The sequence below is a fragment of the Lonchura striata genome, chromosome 22 (assembly GCF_046129695.1).
Source record: "Lonchura striata isolate bLonStr1 chromosome 22, bLonStr1.mat, whole genome shotgun sequence".
In the NCBI taxonomy this organism is placed as follows: domain Eukaryota; kingdom Metazoa; phylum Chordata; class Aves; order Passeriformes; family Estrildidae; genus Lonchura; species Lonchura striata.
This window is the reverse complement of record NC_134624.1, coordinates 10,076,119-10,097,285: the sequence shown is the minus strand read 5'-3', so window position 1 is coordinate 10,097,285 and position 21,167 is coordinate 10,076,119. Positions and strand designations below refer to the sequence as shown.

Here is a 21,167-nt window from a genome sequence, read left to right as displayed (position 1 = left end):
AGAGGCCCATTCCACATTCCCAGCCTGAGCAGGTCAGGAGCACCTGCCCGGGCTGCTCCTGCCCCGCAGCCCCCAGAGCTCACACCAGGTGGGACCCGAGTCCCAGGGTGGGTGCACAGCCCCTGGTTGGTGGCTGAATAAACACCAGGCTTTCCCGAGGGATGCAGCTGGTTTGATTTCTTAGAGTATTTATTTAAGATGGGTGAAAAGCAGATTGCACAGGAGTTCTAAAAATCTGGCTAATGACAATTTTTTTTCCTGGAAGACTAACTAAGGATTTATCTGAAGCTACATCACTACAGTTTCCAAAAGTACAGATAATTTCCTGGATATATGTTATTCCAATCTTCTCCAAGACATGGACAGTTGTGTCTTCACAGACCCATTGGGAAGTAGATATTATGAAGTTGATCAAGACTAATTGTTTTTCCTAAGAGCAGCATAGGCAGGTTTTCAGGTTTATTTAAAAAAAATAAATTGGGGGACGTGACTGTTCAACAAAAACAAGTAACAAAACCAAGTTATTCTCCTTGTAAATAAGTAGTACTCTCTCTGTTCACTCTAAATTTCATAGCTGAAATGTTTCCTTTTATTTAAGCCATCAATAGTAAAAGCAACCAATTTGATTCATTACACCATTAGGAGAATTTCAAATGTTTAATGAGTTCCTTATCTAGTTAAAGACTAACAATAGCAAAGCAGTGGAACTTGTTATCTGAAAATCAGACAAGTGGTATCTAAAAGGCTGCTATCTGGAGTCAAGGATTTCAAACATTCTGTTAATTCAGCAGTGTCTGAGGTAACAGTCCCAAGCCACCAACCCACAGGGACTGGGTCAGAAACATTCAGAAGTGGCTGAGTTTTCACAGCCTTCAGTATATTCAAATATTCAAATACAAATCCTCCACCACGTTCAGAGTGCTACTGCTGTGGTGGGAACAGTCCTGTTTTGCAGATGCAAGTGTGATTAAATCCACACAGCTCACCACTGCCTGAATGGAGGGAATGATTTACTGGCTGCTATTAATAAGTAAAGATTTATTGTATACAGTGTAAGAACCATATACTTCAACAGATACATAAAATATTAAAATAATAAGCACAAATGAAGTGAAATATTCTAATTTAGCTGTCAGATATCAAAAAACCTTGAAGGACAAGGTCTATTCCTTGAAACACGGGAGTTCAGCAGGGCTGCCCAGCCAGCACCGCCTTGCCCTCTCCTAAAGGCAGCTGAATTCCTAACGACCTTTCCCTGCTGCATCCTAATTAGGGATTGTATTATGATTATCAAAAGGAAAAAGGAGAGGAGGGAGACGGGGTAGGCAGAGAATTAGCCGCTACAAATGGACCCCGACACAATTATATTTGCACAATTACTGCCATTTCCATGGCAACCCCTGCTCTGCTGCTCTCCCACCTCGCTGCTGCTCGGGGCGGGAGCGGGAGGAGCTGGGGAAGGCACTGACCACCAAAGGGTTTGTCCTGAGCTATAACCACAAAACCTACTTCTCAATAAGGCAGCTTTCAATCAGTAAAGGAAAATTGAAAACTGCAAAAACATCAGTAAAAAGCAAACCTAACGTTTCCCAGAAGTAGCCGGGAGGCACCTGTGTGCCTCAGAGCTCAGCTGGGCGCAGACCCGGTGCCTCGGAACAGCCGGCTCTGACACAAGGCAGAACTGCAGCACAGTGACTGTGCAGCTCTCAGCAGACCCGTGCAGCAAGGAAATTCCTTGCCTTAAAGTTTCCAAAACAAAACTTTAGGTCTCTTCAAAATAAAAACCTTCTTTTCTAATCAATTCTGGTTCCTTCTCATGCCTCCAGGCACCACTCATCACACACCCAGCCCCCTGCCCTGGGCAGGCACGACACACTGCACACATCTCATTACCTGCTAGCAGAAAAATTCCCTTCAGGATCACGCCAATCAGCACAGATTTCATGGCCGACTCCTTGTGGACATTGGTAACAGTAAAGGGAAAAAAAATGGGAGTGAAGGGGGGAGGGATGACTAAAAAGGCTGGGCTGACAGGGCACTGTGTGCCGGCGCTCGCCGGTGCCAGTGCCACGAGAAGGGATTGGAGCGGAAGAGCCGCGGGAGCAGAGCCCTGCCCTGCGCCAGGTCTAATCCAGCCCGGCTCTGACCCTCCCAGCTGGCCCCCGGCCCTGCTGACACCAGGAATGTGTGCTCCAGCATATTCCTGCTCCCTGCCTCCTGCAGGGCCCGGCAGTGCCCACAGCCTTGGCTCGGCAGGGCAAAGCCAGGACACATCTCCCGCCCTTGCTGTGGTCCAGGTGAATCTGCCAAATTCCGTGAATAATGCCAAAATGTTCTTTTCATAGGCTAAGCCAAAACGCTGCATTTCCACCATTGTGCAATATCTAAACCATAGGAACAAGGGGAGTTCCAAATGCAGAGTGAACCTGGGCCCTGCTGCACATTCACTGCTCAGGGAATTGGGGTCCATCAGGCATTTTCCTTCTCCCTGTGCCCTGTTCCAGTGGTCTGTCAGCACAGACATTTCCACTCTGCTGTATTCACTAAGAAAAGTCTCAGGTTGTGATGACCATGATCTGTTTCCTGAAGATGGATGGAAAGAAATTCCCTGCATTATGCTGAATGTACAGGTTCAAACATGGCAGTGCACAATCAAAACTCTCTCTTTCCTCATTAGCCACCTTACTAAATTAGCTGTTACAATGTCATTTTTCCTCTATGATTCTGGGGTTTGTTTTTACTTTGTTTTTTAATATAGTTGCTTTCACATTACAAAATTTCCGGAAGCAGAGTTGTATTTTTGTGCTGTAAGGACCCAGAGAAGTTTCTTATCTCTATGAAGAAATGTTATCTGAGAGCTTTCCCTCAAACTTCGAGTCTCTGTTTGTATCAATGTCAGGTCCAAGCAAACAAAACCTCCCACATGTCACTGTCTGGAATCTCAATTAACTGCATCACTAAGATATTTTCAAAAACGTTCCAACAACTCCACTAGCTATTTCACTTTTGTAATTTTACTCAAAACAAACATGCCAGTCACTTTTACAGATACTTGAAGTGGGAGGGATATGGTGAGTGTTTGCTTGGAGTCAAAACTTCTCAGAAAACCACAGACCTGTGCACACAGACCTATCCCAGCACAGATTTGGAACATTATCTCTGACCCTTCTGTTATTGTTCAGGAGAAAACAAACAGGCGGTTGTGCACATTCAGCCACTACTGCAACAATGAAGTGTAACAACTGTGAAGACTGCAGAAGATTCATTGTCTTCAAAGAAATGTCTATTTTGGTTTATGCAGCCACACATTTATCCCCACATACACACAGAGTCTACCTGGACACTACTGCCTGGAAATCCATCACACCCCAATGCACCCAGCACAGATTCTGCTCTCACCTGGCACCAGGCACAAGCAGGCTCTGGACTGCAGCACTCACAGCCTTCTGATCAGATGACAGGGAAGTCAAAAGGTCTGATTAACATGGAGCTGTGATCCAGCAGGGAGAAGAAACGTGGAGTGGAAGGGAAGGGGGGGAGCCTCACCAAATGCTGCCTAGCTCCCTTCAGCTATATTTACCAGAAGGGATTTGGTTGAAGGTGGAACAGGCCTCTAATCTCTTTACAATCTTAACCTTTTAGCTGCCCTTGCTCTAGAGGCTCCATCTCTAAAACAAATCTGACTTAAGAAATAGCTGCACAAAAAAATTAAATCTATTCAAAGGTGGTTAGAAGGAAGAAGCATCTCCCATTTATTTCCTGACCCATGACCCAGGAATTCAAGCCCATTTGATCTGGGCTGACACCCTTACAGAGTCACCATTTATAGCTGCTGCACAGAAGGTTTCTACTTTAAGGAGACAAAGACATTATGGCTGAACAAAGCGAGATGGTCAATAAGGCCTCCAATTATACTGGGACACATTCACACCACATCACCTGCTGATTTCTCATGAAAGTAGAGTGTTCCTCAGCCATGTGCAGAAGAGCTCAGAACGTTCCCATGATCACAAGGTGCCAGTGCCCGGGGCTGGGTGGCTGCGGTGGCAGTGCCCTGCTCAGCCCCCCTCATCCTCATCGGAGCTGCCCAGTGCCACCGTGCCCGCGGCAGGACACGGCCTCTTCTGCTGAGCACAGCTCTAGCTCCACTGCGAGCACTTAGGCCATCCTAAAGTTTTTAAAGAATGAACGATCCAAACTTCAGTGATAACATGTTTTCAGGTTAAAAATCAGTGTCCATGTCAAATGGAGGTACCTGTCTTTTTCTCATCCTGGCCTAACCTACTGCCGAATAAATACCTGATGGATTGAAACCATTTCTGAAAAAACAAATTCAGAATTCATTTTGTTGGATTTCTTTTCCCCATAAAAGACAGACCTTTCCTAATATGCTTTGGCTCTTGACCACAGTTGACATAATTTCCAAGAGCATGTAAGATTCCCTCTCCTTTGCACCTCATTTAGTACCCATGCAATCTTTTGATTTGTACTTCTTGTATCCTCTCAGGGTACCTATATCCTCTGCTAAAGCACAAACCATGTGCTGAACAGACTCTTCAGGACCTGTTATGTTGTTCTCTCAGGAATCAGGCACTACTTTATCAACAACTACATTTCAGAGAGAAGGTTCATCTGCCTGCACTGCACTGAGACAGCACTGAAGCAGTTAATTTGCAAAGAAAGAATTTCTCCTGACTTGCATTGTTATCCCAACACTCCCCAAATTCCTGAGGCTGAAGAAGCAAACACACAGAAGGAACCCCTGCTGCCCCAAGAAAGCATTCTTCATCAGAGTAGCAAGTTCACTTTAATCAGCGGAGGCAGCTTAAACCCAAGTTCATGGCAGATCTAAGCTGCCACAGAAATGTGTTTTGAAGAGAAACATTATGGGAAGCTTCAAAAAGTTGTCCTGTGATCCTAATATGAAGTAATAAGCTGTTTACCCAGCATGACTGTACTGGGATTAATTGACAAAGGAGTGGAGATTAATTGCTATTATTTCCCTGTCAGCTTCACTCCTCCACATGCACTCACTGATCTCACAGACTGCTCCCAGCCTTTCACTGTGTTGATGTGTCAGAACTATCTCAGCTGAGACAAAATCCTTTACCAAAAGTAATATCCAGAAGAGCAACCTGCTTCTAATCCCCTTCAAGTACTAATGAACCCAAATTTGATACAACAGAATGAACTCTAGCACTCCTTTGCCCATCAGCCCATGTTTCTATCAGCTTTTCTGCCCATGAGCACACTAAGAATTGGAAAGGATTAAACAGATCTGCAGTTTGGCAAAGTACAATGAAATTCTGAGCTCTGTGTGGGTGCTGGGACACTGCAGGAAGAAAAGAGAACAGGGCACAGATGTGAGTGGGAATTCTGACAAGAAGGATAAACTTTAGACCATCTCTTTGGACAAGATCTCAGTTCAGAGTACAGCATTGCAACTGCCCAAAAAAGCAGCGATAACGAGCTTAGATAAAAGCTGATTTTCAAAGGCCTCGTCTACAAACGCAATTTTTTCTTGATCTGGTCTAAATTAGCAAATAAGATAGGCCAGAAAACTACACAAATAATTCAGCCCACTTACAGAAGGTGATAACTAGAAGCTGGTTTTACATTCTGGGAATGAAACTAATAGGTCTTCCCAGGAAAGAGCTGGCCAGAATTAAACCAACACAGCTCAACCACTGCAACCACAGAAGGAAAAAAGAAAACTTTCCCATGCCATAAAGGCCTGAGAGAGTCTCAGGAATGTTGTTACCTGCAGTTGCAACTAAAGGGACAGGGTTTTCTTCTGGCTTCAAGTGTTTCTTTTTCCCACGAGATGGCAGCCTGGTAACACTGGAGAAGTTACCCTCATCTCAAATCCAGAAATCCAGGATTGTGCTGGAAAACCTTTCTTATAAACTACTCTGGTGTTAAATTGCCCAACACATGAGGAATTTAAAGATGAAGAAGACTGAGAATGAATATTTTAAAGAAAGATGAGGTTTAGTAGCAGTTAGCAGAGGACCTTCCCAACAGGGCTAACATTCACCATCTCCCAGATTCTCAACCAGCAAACCGAACCCTTAGGGTCAGGCAGGGCATTTGGGGAAGAATCCAGACTCCTCATTCCCTTGTAAACAGAGAAGGCTTCCTTTGCTCAGATCACAAAGACCTTTTGACCTCCTAACATAGCAGATCACTGCTTTCAGCCAAAAATGGCTGGCTCTTATCATCCCAGGGTGTTGGTGAATGGAGATGTTTTACAGATGCCTATGTGCTGGTGAGCCAATCTGTTACAGGCAGTACAATCTGTGACACTTAAACGTTAAACATCCCTTCTTTTATTTAAAGGCTGCTTTTCTATATATTTCCTGCTTGTATAGAACCCCCCAGAGTTCTCCCAGGTAACTTTCACTCCAGGATACAGATGCCCTGGATACTCTGATCTTAGACTCTATGCAGTTGATCTTATGTCTCCAAATCTAGCTCATGGCCTATCAACTTACTTGCCCACACTCACACAGCTTTGAGCCTGAGCTGCAGACATCCTGCTGCACACTCCCAGCCCAGCACCCTGGAATCCTGCAGGCAGGCAGCAATGCAGCAGTTCAGCATCAGCCAGCCAGGAGGCTCTGATTCCAGCCAGCCCTTCCCCAGGTACCTGAATAGCCAGCTGGGCACTGACAGAGGAAGCCATTCACCAGGTCCTGGCAGAGCCCCCCGTTCTGGCAGGGCTGGGACTCGCACTCGTCGATGTTGGTAAAGCAGGTGTCCCCTGGAAAGCGAAAACACAAACACACCTTGTGTGCACTTGTGCAGCAGTGAAACAAAAATGACAACTGCAGTCATAAGTTTTGCACTTCTTTTCTTTCACCTAAAAATGCAAAAGAATTCCTTGAAGTCTAGCGTGTCTCTGCAGGCACACAAACACCAGCACAGAACAATGGGGGCAAATGAAGTATGAAAGGATTTTGCAGTCTCAAGCACTGTGAAGATCAGAATTTCTGAACCATTCCCATCTGTGCGACAATGGGCCAAACACTCATATTTCTCTCATAAAATGATAAAGTATTATTGTTTATGCCTTCCCACTAGGGAATTTCCCTAGCTGTTAAATCCAGCATTTTACACATATCTCCAATCCATTGAAAGGTGGTATTTCAGTGGAACATCCACAGAGCTTTTAGCTCCAAGAGCTCCATACCAAGAAACTCCTCTTGTCCCACTTTGATTATACAGTTGCTGCCATGAGAGTAGTCTCACCAAGGAAACACCTAGAATAATAATCTGTGACTTCAGGGAATTTAGCTTCCTCTGATGAGGAATTTCAGAGATATCCCTAGGGAAATCCTGCCATATGCATGAGAGACTGACAAAGGGAAAACACCCTGGCACCTGCATAGCCAGAGGGCATTCATGGCAGCACAGGGAAGTGCACAGGCTGTTGCCTCAGCCTGGGGACAGTCTTGGACAGGGAATGACATTCAGCTGTCTGCAATGGGAGCAGAGGCACATTCCTGATGCATCAGACTGCCAGCCCTTTTGAGTACCAGTCCTTAAGAGATTTCTGTTGCACAGAGAAACCATCTCCTCAAAGAGCAGTACCACCCAGTGCAGACAGGATGAAGGTTTGCTGTGCAGCTCACCTGTAAAGCCTGGCTGGCACTGGCACAGGAAGCCAGCTGCTTGGCTGTAGCTGAAGTTGCTGGGGAAGTGAGGCTGTGTCCCGTAGTGGGCTGGGTTGGAGCGCTCCAGGCACAGGCCACCGTTGTGACAGGGCTCTGTCACACACTCATCCATGTCCTCCTCACACTCCTGCCCAGTGTAACCTGCCACGAGACACCATGCACAACTTCACTGCAGCTCAGCTCCCAAATGCTGGGGCTGACTCAAAGGAGGGAATAAGACTCTCTAGCAGAGTCCTTGGGCCCTTTAACTTCTCCACTATGTCAAATACAGGAACCAAAAGCATCAATTTACAAGAAATCATCACCTCATGATAGAGGAATTCATGATGGAAAATGTCAGAAAACAGAAAGAAAACTTTACGGTTGGGAATCAGGGTGATTTTTGCAGGTCAGCTGGATTTTGAGATGACCTGTAAAGAGCAGCAGTGTAGCCTCACAGTTCCAGACAATGAAAACTCACACGGGGCCATGCAGTATGATCATTAATTTTCTACTTCTCCAACACAGCAAGCAAGCACGTGCTGTCCATGGCCATGTGCCCACACAGCACTCGAGAGGAGAGGCCCCAGCCCACCTGGCCAGCAGGCACAGCTGTAGCCCTTGATTCCCTCCAGGCACGTGGCACTGTTGTGGCAGGGGTCAGAGGCACACTCCAGGATGTCCAGCTCGCAGTGGGTCCCCTCGAAGCCGGTGTCACTGCAGTCACAATGGTAGCTGTGGGGCACCAAACAGAGCAAGGCATCAGCTCAGCCTTGGACAGCAAAGCCCTGGGTGAGGAATGGGCAAAAGAGCTCAGCTGCCAATGCTCACACCACTTGTGTTCACACTTACCCATGGAAACGTAAATTCAGACACACAGGTATGTTCTCAGCAGTTGCCTGTGCTGTTCATGCTCTGCAAACCACTTCCCTATGTTTGTTCCTCCCTTCCTTTAAGCACTCCTGGAGTTCTGCTGCTGGGAGGGGGCTTCTCCCTTATTGCCACAAATCATTGTTACTGCCACTCAATGTACAAAACACTAAATCCAATTCCCCCCACAGCTTTCTACTCTGATTTTCATAGGCTGCACTGAGCAGACCTTTAGATCAGTCCTGGTGTCTAATTGCCCCCACCATGGTTTCTCACCTGTTAATGAGGTCGTGACATGTCCCATTGTTCTGGCATGGCTGGCTCTCACATTCATTGATGTCCACCTCACACTGGGCTCCTTGATAACCTGGTGCACAGGTGCAGGTGTAGAACCCAACATGATCATTGCACAGGGCCCCATTCTGGCAAGGCGCTGAAGCACATTCATCTATTTCAGTATCACAGTTCACACCTTTGTTAAAAAAGAGAAAGATACCTGTTATGAATCCACAGAAGTGTATATGTGCTGCCTGGAATTGTGAGATGAAATCACAAGAGTTATCTTGTTTTGTCATCAGTTATCAACCCCAGCTGGCTACCAGAGTGATCTCTACCTGCTTCTCTGAAAATAAATTCCATTTATTTCAATTGTTTGTAACTTGCTTTGTGATACCCAGAAAAAAGCACAAAGGAGTGCAAAACAGGGGCTACAGGGATACCTGATGTTAGGAAGTGATTTTATTGGGAAATGCTATTAAAAATACAATGCTAGCTCCTCTACTGGTCTCAGCAAGTAACACCTGTTTGGTACAAAGTCCCAACCTCCCTGACAGCACAAGACATCATGAAAGATTTCTGTGCAATTATCTTATCTATATTCCACCTCTTTGATCTGCCTGTGGCCTGGCATCACCTCCAAACCTTACTCAGTACAGTGCCACCTGCCAATCCATCTAATCTGCCCTCCTTGGCAAAGGCTCCCCGCAGAGTGGGCATGGCCATCCTAATCCTGGTGGAATGTGGGCCCCCTAATCTAGTTCAAACCCCTCAATACCCACACAAAACTTTCTTCACCCAAATTCCAGCTGCAAGCACCAGGAAACAACCTGGCCTTGCCAGCCAATGGTGCTCAAACCTCTGGATGAAAAACTAAATCCCACGGCTAAGCCTCATGACTGACATCAGAATAACTTGAAGCACAACAAACTCCTCCAGATGCCTGGATCACTTTGCTCCTTTGGCAGGGAATCCCACAATCCTGAATTGAGGATTCAGCATAAAGATAAAAAAGGAAACTGATTTGCAAAGACAGAATTATGCTTGATACTCAAAATCACCAGTAACCTCAGGGCCCACATAAAAAAATCTGTTCTGTTTCTCCTTCATCTCTCTTCATTTTTATCAGAGTGAGTCAGCATCAGGGACTACATTCCTAATGTTGTAACTTCTCCTCATTCCACTGGTAATCAGCAGCATTCCTTCACAGCAACTCAACTTAAACACTTCAGTCTGTGAACAGGAGGAAGGCTGAGAAAGTTCATGTGCGAGGTGGTACCAGGCAGGCACAGTCACATTCCGCCCCACTGCACTCCGATAAGCAGGGCTGGGGGAAGGAGAGCCCCCCACTGCCTCCCTCACAGATAACCCACAGGTGTGGATTCCTCTCTGACTCACCATTAGCACAGATGCACAAAAGAGAAACACTTAAATCGTATGCCAAATGAACATTCGCAAGGCATGAAAGAATTGGAAATCTCCAGCTAAAAGACACTTTTTTCCAAAAGACAAGTACTTCCCTTGGAAAAATCCTGCTGGACAGGACCAAGAACTACAGGCCAGGTCAGCAGAGCTAAGTTTTACCTGGAAACACTAAGTATCCACTTCCTGATGATAACTATCTTTTTACATTATCTCCCTTAATTTTATGCTGACAACTAATCCCAGCTACCCTGTGTCCAGTCTCGGTCCACTCTTGGATCCCTGTCTCAACAGCTACAGCACACAGGGAATTCAAAGCCTCAAGCACTGCCTGGAAGCTGCTGGCAGCAGCCTAAGCAGTGCTCAGACCCGTGGCCAGACGCCGCGGGGCCGCAGAGCCGCAGCGAGGCAGCGAGGCGCTGAGCAGCCCCGCGGAGGCGCGGCGGCCCGGCCCTACCTGCGTAGCCGGGCGCGCAGCGGCACTCGTAGCGGTCCATGTGGTTGAGGCAGGTGCCGTGGTTGCGGCAGGGCCGGGACGCGCACTCGTCGATGTCGATCTCGCAGTGGGAGCCCTGGAAGCCGGGCACGCAGAAGCAGCTGTACTCGCCCGCGCTGTCCCGGCAGATGGCCCCGTTCCGGCACGGCCCCGAGGCGCACTCGTCGATGTCGTCCCCGCAGGTGGCCCCGCTGAAGCCGGGCCGGCAGAGGCAGCGGTGCCCGCCCGCGGCCGCCACACACGTGCCGTTGTTCAGGCAGGGGCGGCTGGAGCACTCGGAGCTCTCTGCCGGGCAGCCTTCTCCAGCGGGGCCCGGCCGGCACCTGCAGCTGTATCCAGCTGGGCTATCCACACACTCCAATCGAGGGTCTGTGCAAGGGCTGCTCTTGCAATCAACACCATCACAGTCGGCACCTGCAGAGCCAGGTGTGCACACACATTCATAGTCCAGGAGTCCTGGAGTCCGGGTGCAGGTCATGTGGGCAGGACAGCCGTGCTCAATGCAAGCATCGTAGAGGAGTTCACAGTTTATGCCCATGTAGGCTACAGGCTCCACAGGGCAGGTGCACTGGTAACCCGCTTCCAAATCCTTACAGCTCCCCCCATTCTCACACGGGGACGAGGAACAGCCACTGTCATTTTCAGAGTATGAAGTTCCTGATGAGAAAAGAGACTTTCTGTTAGTCAGCATTTTTACCTCTAAAGAAAAAAATTCTGCCAGTGCCCACATACAGCATGGAGACTGCCCAACTAAATTCCATACAACAAAGGGCTGCGCTAGCCAGGAGATGAGGACGATACTGGAGAATCAAACATTTACTATAAAGAAGACAACAGCCCTTCATTTGGTGGCAATCAAAAATCTCTTGCCAAACCAACTATTTTACTTGTGCTTATTCATCCATGAGTCACTTTGAGAGCAGTGACACATATCACCTTAAATACATTCACAAGATTAACTTAGTGTAAAATTCCATGACCCCTTTCACTGGCAGGGCACAGCATTTGTGCCTGGAAATCCAGAGAGGCAGGATGAGTTCAGGTATCGGCTGCAGCTCTGTATGTCCCAGCTGCTCCTTCTGGGGATACAATTTTTTCTCAGCTAACCCAGACGTGACTTGAAGATGCTCCTATAAATAAGGCAAGGCAAACTCCAAATGGGCACATTTATAGAGTCTCTGATTCCTTCAGGCAGCTCAGGTTGATAACCACCGACCCTCACCCTCTCCTCATGTTTGACATGTAAATTTACACAGCAGGACAATTTTAGCAAGGAAGAGCAGAGATCACCATGCTGATGGCATTTTGGATCAGTACCTGCTGAGCCAAAACACAGTTTAACAACCAGATAACCAGGAACTAATGTTGAGACGAGATTCCCCTAAATCTGGGAGCATTTGGATGTGAAAAGTTAATTCACACTGAGCCACAATGCCTTGCTGTCCCCTCAAAGGCAGCGTTTAAAAGGCTCTTGCCCCATTAAGCAACTCCCCCCCTCCAGAAATGTGATGGGATGTGCCCACTAAACTGCAAATTTAGTTCATATAAATGAGATTAAGTAGAATACACCATATTAAAAATGTATTCAAAATAGATATTTCAAATGGAGCAGAATGGAACAATAGGAGGAATCCTCATTTCTTTTCCAAAAGGAATTTTAAATTTACTTTGTAAAACTAAGTAAAAGGAGCAGATTGGTCAAAGGGCAGGATAGCCCAGGGGACAGGAGATAATGGCCTTTATGTTAGAATTAGGATATCTATCCTGGATTCAATGCCACAATTAAGCACTTTCCAAAATACATAAACCAACAAAAAATTAAATAAAGGGACAAAGGCAGTGGAAACAGAGAACTTCGACTTCTACAAAGGCAAGTCATTAGCACCTCATCCCACTGTGGCCTTCTGAGATCAGAGCTTTTCATTCTGCTCAATTCCAAGATAAATAAGAGAGAAGCTATGTGGTAGAGATAGCCCAGCCTGATTCTTGTATAAGTGTTATGAAACATCCAAACTTGGAAGTAACTCTGCAAACAACTATATAGCAGATGTTTGGAAAATGTCTGTGAAAAATGGTCTCAAAGCACAGATAAAGCTCATGAGGGAGCAAATGCTTCTGAGAAATTGCTACTGGTGAGACAATCCAGACTCCCCTGGTGCTGGAAGTCAAGCCATCACTCCAAGCCTTTGGGCGAGCAGCTCTTCACCCTTTTTGCTGCCCTCTCTTTGTGGCCATGGCCCAGGCAGTGACAGGCCTCAGTCCCTGTGAACCCCACAAAGCTGCAGGTGGAGAGAGGGCAGGATCCCAAATGCCTGCAGCTCTCTCAGCCCCCCTGCTCCATGAGGAATGTTGCTTTACCCTGCCATGCTCCATGCTAAGGACTGGTCAGGATCACACACCTCAGCATTGCTCCCCAGCTGATCTCCACATCCTCTCACTGGTGCCAGCACTATCCCAGCCCAGTTTTAGGCAGTTTGCCCTGCTCCTTATCCACCCCCCGTAGTTAAATCTGTGGCAGTGGTGTTCTAGCAACTCTGCCCCATCAGCTTTGTACCTGAAGGTGGAGTCACCGACTTCAGGGCCTGAAAGGGATTTATAGGAGACTTCGGTTTACAAAAGCCTGCCCCTGCCCTGACCTCCCCCAGATTCCTCCCACCAACGACTGTAGTGTTTCTAAGTCTTCTTTTAAGAGGCAGTGCTGCTGGGGGAGGGAGGGCGCTCAGGGATTTAGGCAGCTCTTTCTCTTCCCAGCATCATCTCCATGGCCCACCCCTCCCTTCCCCTCTCTCATGTGATGCTGGGGAGAGCTGCTGAGCCCTGCACTGTCCAGCAATCCCATTATTCTGCCATCAACCCTTTTATTCTCAGATTCCCAGTCAGGCAGAAAACAAGGATGACGGAATCTGCCTGGAATCTCTGTGGCAATTAGAGTGGAAGCCCAGGAAACTATTCGCAGAAGAGCTTTACTAGGCAGCAGATATGAGCCTTTGTAGGCTTAATGAGTAACCGGCCCCTGCCTGCACTTTCCGGAGGCCAGGAGCACAGTTTGGGACAAAAAAAGGAGTCTGGTGCATGTTGGGAAGGAGCTGCAGCACACTCCATCAGCAAAGAAATTCCCATTTCCACAGAATCCCCAGGCACTGCTGGCATAGCCAGGCTGAGTCACTGCCAAAGCTCATGTGTGGCTTTCTGCTTCCATGAGAAGAACACAGGCAAAATGCGCTTTTGCAAATAAAGCTAAACATCAGAGCCCTTTGCTATTTCCTGCCTTTCCCAAAGTTCTTTCACAACAGACACACCTTTTTGTACCTTTTCTGGTTTGGTCCATCATATAGCTCAACCACAGACAGCACAAAGCTTCACTAATAAGTGCAAAGACAGCAGTGAAGGAACAGGGAGAGCTCTGGTCTGCTCAAAACTCACTGTGACCATGAACAATAGCACTGGTTAATAGATGTACTTCAGCAGAGCAGCATTTTGGAGGAAAATGTTAATTTTCTGGAACAGATGTCCTGAAGTAACATGGCAATACTCACAGGGCATGCATGGAGCAGGCTGAGGACAATGCAGTGTAAATCACAAGAAATACAACTTATCTAAATAACTGCAAATTATTCTGTGAACTGCAGCTGGCAGAAAATCCCCCACGTGTTTGACTGCCTCAGTGGAGGCTTCAGGCTCACTCACAGCACAAACCCCACACTGCATCACACAGTCCCCTGTACCCAGCACGCCTGTACTAATATGGAATATTTCCCAAGGACAAAACATGGCCCTGTGAGAATGTATTCCAACTCTAATACTCTTTCCATGGCAGTGCTGAACGTCTGGCTTGACAAAGAGCACATCTGATGATTTTATTCTTTTCAACCATCAGTCCTAGGGCATACACTTACTGTTCTCAGTTTTGGAATAGATTAATATATGAATGTGAATAGCACATTAATATGCACCAAATGCTAATAAGAAAAATGAATAAATTAGTTTTTCCGGCTGCACAATATTACAACCATGAAAACATGTAGTTCAGATCATGCTGTTTCATGAATACTGTGAAAATCAGGTCAAGGAAATCACTGAATGACAAGTTTCTAGTTTTTCACCAAAGTAGTTGTTGCTGGATTAACAGTGACATTTTGAAGTTTTCCTTTATGTTTCATAAGAAAAATACAAATTAGTGACATTTGTAAGGGAAAAAAAAATTAGAAGTGTATTATAATCATACCACCCTGCAAGCCTATGCTGAATTGAAACTGGAGGAGACCACAGCTCCTTTGAAGAACAGTTCCAGACATTTAGGGGTGGATTAGGAGGAACTTCAAAGGCTACCAGAGTCCCATATAAAGCATTCATTGAGCTCTGTCAGGACAGGGCTGGTTTTACACTTTAAAGGTAGCTGACAAAGATTTTCCCGAAGCCATGAGGTTTGTGACCTTTTGTAACACTTTAAGGCAAACAAGCCATATTACCAGGCTCTGTTTTAATAATTCACTTTAATAATCTATGTGAACTATGTGATCTTGTCAAAGTTAGACCGAGTATTTTGACCACAAAAAAATCAGAAATTAATGACAAGTTAGGCAATTATTTCTGTGATTGGAGATGCTGCTTTAGTATTACTCACAGGCTTCTATTTTGGGGGTTTGGTTTTCACAAGTTTGTTTTCTCAAAGTCTCGGGTGACTGATAGAGGATGGATGTAGTCAATCTGCAGACACTCCTGACCTTGTGGAAGCTGCTCAGTGCTGCACTGATAACTACCTTAAAGGTGTCTTACTGATCACTTAAAATTCCAGCAGGGAAGAGGCAGCACTGGGTTCTCAGCTCGCAGTTTCCTTTTGTACTGAAGGACAGAACAAAAACCAGAGCAGAGGCAGAGGTACCTACGGAAGATCCCCCTCCCTGAATCCTGCCATGCACATGGACATGGTGAAGTATGAATATGTACCATCACCTGTGCACAACAGTCACAACCACAGACACAGCTCCCAGAAAAGTCAGGCTGCCAGAATGTTATTTCCTGGTCTAGTAAATCTGAATATGAGCTTGGACAAGCCAGATCCACCTCAAGTGGAAAGAAGCTTCTTCAGATGTTTTTCACCTGCCCTATTCAGTATAATGAAAAAAATCCCAATTTACAACCAAGAGGTGAGAACAGCAGGATTCTCAGAGCACACAGGTCCCAGCTGCACCACAACAATCACAGAGCTTGAGGGATATCCAATTTCCAAAACCACTGGTCAAACCCCAGCCTGGGGCAATTCTCACCAGTCAGGCTGCGCTCCTGCTGCTCATCCCAGCACACCTCTCACTGGAGAATGATCCTAAGGCCAAGAGTAGAAAGGGAACCCTTCCACCAGAAGGAATTCAGAGCAACACAACTACTAAATAAACTCTGAATAAAGAGGAATAAAGGAATGGAGAGTTAGGTCTCCATGACAACAGGAAGGCATGTGCTTATATTAGTAAATCCCTGCTGACCTCTGCTGATCTTTCCCTGTCCTGGTCAGTGTAAAGGATTAGTGAAAGGGGACACACTTTGGCCTGTTCCCAGATCCACACAAGCAGAAAGGGAAATGAACAGGCTTGAAAAGGGGCTTTCATATCCACCCTCTCTTCCCCACCCCTGCTCACTTTGGAAGGACAGCTGTGGAAGAGAATGGCAGGATAAAAGCAAATACTTTTTCAGGAAGCACCTTCCATGTACCTGCTCAGGGTACAAGGCCCCTTCAGGTGGCTTCACACATCCCTAGGGCTTTATAAGCCCCATTTCTTTCTTGACACACAGAGATTAAAACTTTTCTATCCAGACCTTAGCTAAGCATCTGCTCTGAGTAATACCAGCACCAGAAAACACGACCGGGACTCTCTGAGACTGCTGACAAGCTCATGATGTGCTAATAATTGGCAGTGATATTTCACCTAGTCCAAAAGATTCCATAACCTGTATTCCCTGTCCTGTTTAACACAGTAGTGGCACTTGTGACATCTGCTTTAACAGCAGTCTTTTCTATTTAGCCTCAGAAAAGGAGATGTGGGAATGGGAAACCCTCCAAAATACCAATGTTCGATCACAATTGCTAAGCCCCTGGGCTGCAGCAGCTTCCCACCACCCAGCTCTGCTGCAGTACCTTGGTGACTCTGGGGCCCACAGTCAAGATCTTCCTCCTCATTTTTTAAATGGCAGAAAGGATTCTGAGATATATCTGCTGGTTGAAATGAAACATTATTGTTACTGTCTCCGGTTATCATCTTATTATCATCTGATAATTTATGTGAAGCAGGACATGGCACTATGACTATAAAATCACAAACCCTGAAAATAAAGATTAGCTAATCCAAAAGTAGCACTGGCAATCAGCAGGCAGGACTTCTAAGACAATACTGAATAAATGGCCTGACAAAATGCCAGGGATCCCAGCAATGCCAAGAGTGCCTTTTGGAAAAGTCACTTTTAAAAAGAGCCTCACTATTCATGACTTTGATGTCTCTTGGAGAGTTTTGGTGGGTTAAACACACAAGGCCAGTGTCTCAGCCAAATACCAACTTCAAGGCATCTCCTCACATCCCTGCACACAGGCCAGATTACAGTTTTACCCAGATATGGTGTGTCCATCACTTCTCAGACTGCTTCTGACATTGTTTCTCTTTGTTCTCTTTGTTACTTGAGACCAACAAATTCCACCTTACATTTGTACACGAGGTTTTTGTTGTGACAGAGTTCTTCATGCCAGATATATGTACACAGCCTACTGGTGTAAAGTATTTGTTTAGAATTTACAAAAGCCTAGACCCAGACTTTCATTTACTCAGGAACAGAGAAGTGTGGCTCAGCTTGTTTTGTGAAATATGCAGAATATTTACCCCCTCAAAGAAGGAGGACAGTGATTCCTGGCCCTCTGCCCCCCAGTTTGCCCAGTGAATTGCTAAAAGGTGCCAAACAGTGGGCACCAATCCACAGGGCCCAGCAGTGCCAACATCACGGCCCAAGGCATTAACAGCATTAGTGAGAAATACCACTTCAGGGAATTGGACTCATTCTTACTACAGAACAAGCCAGCTAGCTTGTGCTCATTATCTGCTCACAGTTTTACTGCAGATTTGAAGGTGTAACTCCTATTATCATTCTTCTAGAACTGGGAAGAAGACAGGAGCTATGAATGCCTGGTTTATGACAGCATTGAATATATTGCCACCATAACTCTTTGATCTTCTGTGCCCAGTATTTTCCCTTAATGAACACTCCTCCAAGCTGACCTTCATGTTTCACATATTCTCTGATCTTTCATCCATTTCCACAGATCAAACACTGGGACAGGGACTTTCCTGTGTATTCAGTTCACCAGAGTGAGTCACAGGCTTTAATTTCCAATTGTTATTTAAATATACTGAAAATGAACAAAACAGCTGGGAAGATTGGTTTTGTTTGTTCCCCAGTTTTGAAGTAAGCCTTAAACTGTCCCTGTGTCCGAGCTAATCTCAAGAGCTGGCATTAGAGCTGATAGCAGAAAAGGTTTGTCTTGCACATGCTCTCCCTCAGCAGGTGTCCAAAGCATCTTCCAGGCAAAAGGTATGTGAATTCCTGTGCCTGCAGACGGCTGGAGCTGTGGGAACAGAAGTGAGAAGACACTCCTTCTGCCCTCCAGAATCTCTTTTAAAGACAAGGAATTAGCTGGGAGCTATTCTATTGTGTTCCCATTACACAGGCAGCAGCAGTAAAAGGGGAGGTGCAGGCTCTGCCCCTCAGGGGTTTCTTTTAAACAACTGCAGATTGTGAGGATCTGCCTGCAGGATGCTCTGATGGGTACACATTGCACCAGGTCAACTGCATTCTCAGGATTTCCACAAAAGTTTTGAACAAGTAGCTTAGGCACTCTCTGCTTCAATGACATTTAGACCCAGTCAATTAGAAATAAAAGTAGTGATGGTTTATAAGGGCAAGAAAAGACATTTCTTTATGGCCTTAAAAACCTGCAAGTGCTACCTAAATAGCACCATTCACTCCAGTTAAAATCTGTCAGAATTCCCCTTGCAAAATAGGAGTAGGTGAAAAACTATGAAAATCAGCACTTCCCTCGAGCTCTGCTGGCTCCAGCAAGAAGAGTCACCCACCTGCACTCAAAAGAGCACCAAGTTCTCACTAAATCAGTGCTCCAGAGAAGAGCTTTCTCCAGGAGTGAAAAGCCACAAGTGCAGTGGGCAAAGAGCCCCAAGCCCCGAGCCACGGCCTGGCCTGGCAGCCCCATGCTGGAGATCCCTCCGTGCACCCAGCCTTGCCTCTGCCCAGCACAAAGCCACCGTAATTGCTTCACACTCCAAACCAGTAGCTATGGTTACTAGATACAAAAGACAGTCCTGCCGCTTCCCTGTGGCCAGAGGAATTCCAGGCACTTGGAGCAAACACACCAGACAAAGAAACTGGTACAAAGAAGAGAAAAAAAACAAAAAAAAGACAAAAATCACAACATATTTTGACTTTCACATTCATGGTCTGAGGTGGTCAGAGCAACAGAAACTTAGGAGGCTTCAGAAGGAAAAAGACTGTTGGAGAATCAGATGAAAAGCTGAAAACTTTCTCCAAATCTCAAAAATTACATAAACATCACCTATTAATGCAAGAAAATGCCAAGTGTCATGTTCAGCAGAAACAAGCAGAGAAAAGGCCCTGACTGTATTTTCTCAATGTTCTCCTATTTTACATCCATTTCTTCATGTCCTGGATCATACCTGTACTTGCTCAGTGGGAACCAAACCTGACTTGCAGCTACGGGTAACTGTCCTGGCCATGCTGAGGGCAGGATAAGGAGACCAGTCCAATCCAAATCATACTTTCCAGTAAAAGGCTGGACGTGTTCCTGATATGACCTTATAATCTCTAGATGACTAAAACAGATGTCTAGGCCCAGCAGATTTCTAGGCACCTATTCCAGAAGAAACAGAGATCTCTTTTTCAGGGAACATGAGATATTTTAAACAAGCGTGTCAATGGAACCCAAAGACAGGGTCTTGGGAAGTTTGAGAATCTCAGTGTACTCAAGCAGATTCTTTGGCTATAAAATAAGTCTTCAGTGTGGAAAAAAAACCCCACAAAACAAAACAACTCCCCATAGACTCTTTTGTTACCTCATTGCTTCTTGCACTTTGAGGATGGATCCAAATTCTAAGTGGAGACACTCCTGTCCTGTGATCTCCCTCCACATTTTGTACCAGATGTATCTGGCACTACACTCCCCTAGGTACCATCCTATTGTGCTCAGATGTATTTCTTGAGCATATAGGATGAAAATAAAGGTCTGTGTTTCTTCGGTGTGGGCACAACCAAAATATTCAGACCTTTCCAATGGAGAAAATGGTTTACTATAATAGGTAAATACTTATTTACATGAGTACTTAATTATTTAGTTCTTGTGAATAAATGCAAACATACATGTGAACAGTGAGACAGAGGAAAAGAGGCAAGAAATAAACAGAAGGAACAACACGTCTAGAATGAAATGCCTATTTATCTTCCTGACAAAAGTTTTCAGGCTACAAATCTAACTGTAAGATGCCAATTTGTTCAATATAAGGGCGGGTCACAGATTTGATCCGAAGTTACTGCATAGTAGCTGGGTAAGAATCAGGTACAGAAGACAAAAACTTACCCCAAAACAAGAGGAAAAGCGGCAGCAGGAGAGCAGCACTGTACGGCCGGGAGGTAGTTTTCTTTAATTCCATGACAAGCCTAAGAGTGGCCGTCCTAAAGCCCTCCGGGGAGAGACAGGAGCCGGAGGCCAGCAAGCCCCTCCTGCGGCACATCAGGGCGCGGGGCGGGCGCTGCGGGGCCGCGGCAGCACCGAGCCCGCGGACAGAGCCCGCAGCCGCGCCGGGAGCGCCCGCAAAGCCCGCCTGGATCGCGCGGAGCGGACTGCGGGGCTGCCCGGAGCGGCGGCGGTCCCAACGCCGGGAACACACCTGGGCCGGCCCGCGGCCGCGACACGCCTCGGAGCTGGCCCGAGGCTCTCTGGGGGTGCCGAGTTCTGGATCGCCTCACGCTGACAAACTCCGCAGTAGGATCGAACAGAGTTTTCTGAGAGAAGCTGCCTTCTTCAAAGAGAAATAAGACAAAAGCATTCTGTTAACCCCAAAAAGCAGAGTTAGTCCACACTAATCTTTACTACTGTCTCATCAAGGTGGGTGATACCACAGGTCAGGTGAACTCACAAAATGTACAGGAACCCTCTTCCCAATTGAGGAACAGTTACAGAAATCAACAGAGGTGTGAACCACAGGCGCCAAATCACACCACCTTTAGATACATGGGTTCAGTTTTAGAAGTGGAAAATGTTATCAGTGTGCATTGTTTAATGACAGTAACTGGAAAAAGACAGCCCACACTCAGCTGAGACCTACTAAGTCTCTCTAAATCCACATCACAATTGGATTAAACTAACTGTAATGAGAATTAAG

General features: G+C 46.2%; 1 protein-coding gene across 2 annotated transcripts in view; it reads right to left on the bottom strand.

The window, feature by feature from the left end:
- CRB2 (crumbs cell polarity complex component 2) overlaps positions 1-20,507 on the bottom strand; it is a 31,849-nt gene extending 11,342 nt beyond the window's left edge. Inside the window, exons 1-6 of one of the 2 annotated variants that reach the window (XM_021543780.3) lie at positions 20,363-20,507; positions 10,681-11,376; positions 8,802-8,997; positions 8,251-8,390; positions 7,635-7,817; positions 6,650-6,763 (exon numbers count right to left, since the gene is read on the bottom strand). In XM_021543780.3, the coding sequence (XP_021399455.2) occupies positions 6,650-6,763; positions 7,635-7,817; positions 8,251-8,390; positions 8,802-8,997; positions 10,681-11,376; positions 20,363-20,435 (1,402 nt within the window). In that variant the 5' untranslated portion in view covers positions 20,436-20,507. Of the gene's footprint in view, positions 1-6,649; positions 6,764-7,634; positions 7,818-8,250; positions 8,391-8,801; positions 9,252-10,680; positions 11,377-20,362 lie in introns of those variants that run through there. The other variant, XM_077787930.1, reaches the window with a different exon arrangement.
- Positions 20,508-21,167: the final 660 nt, after the last annotated feature.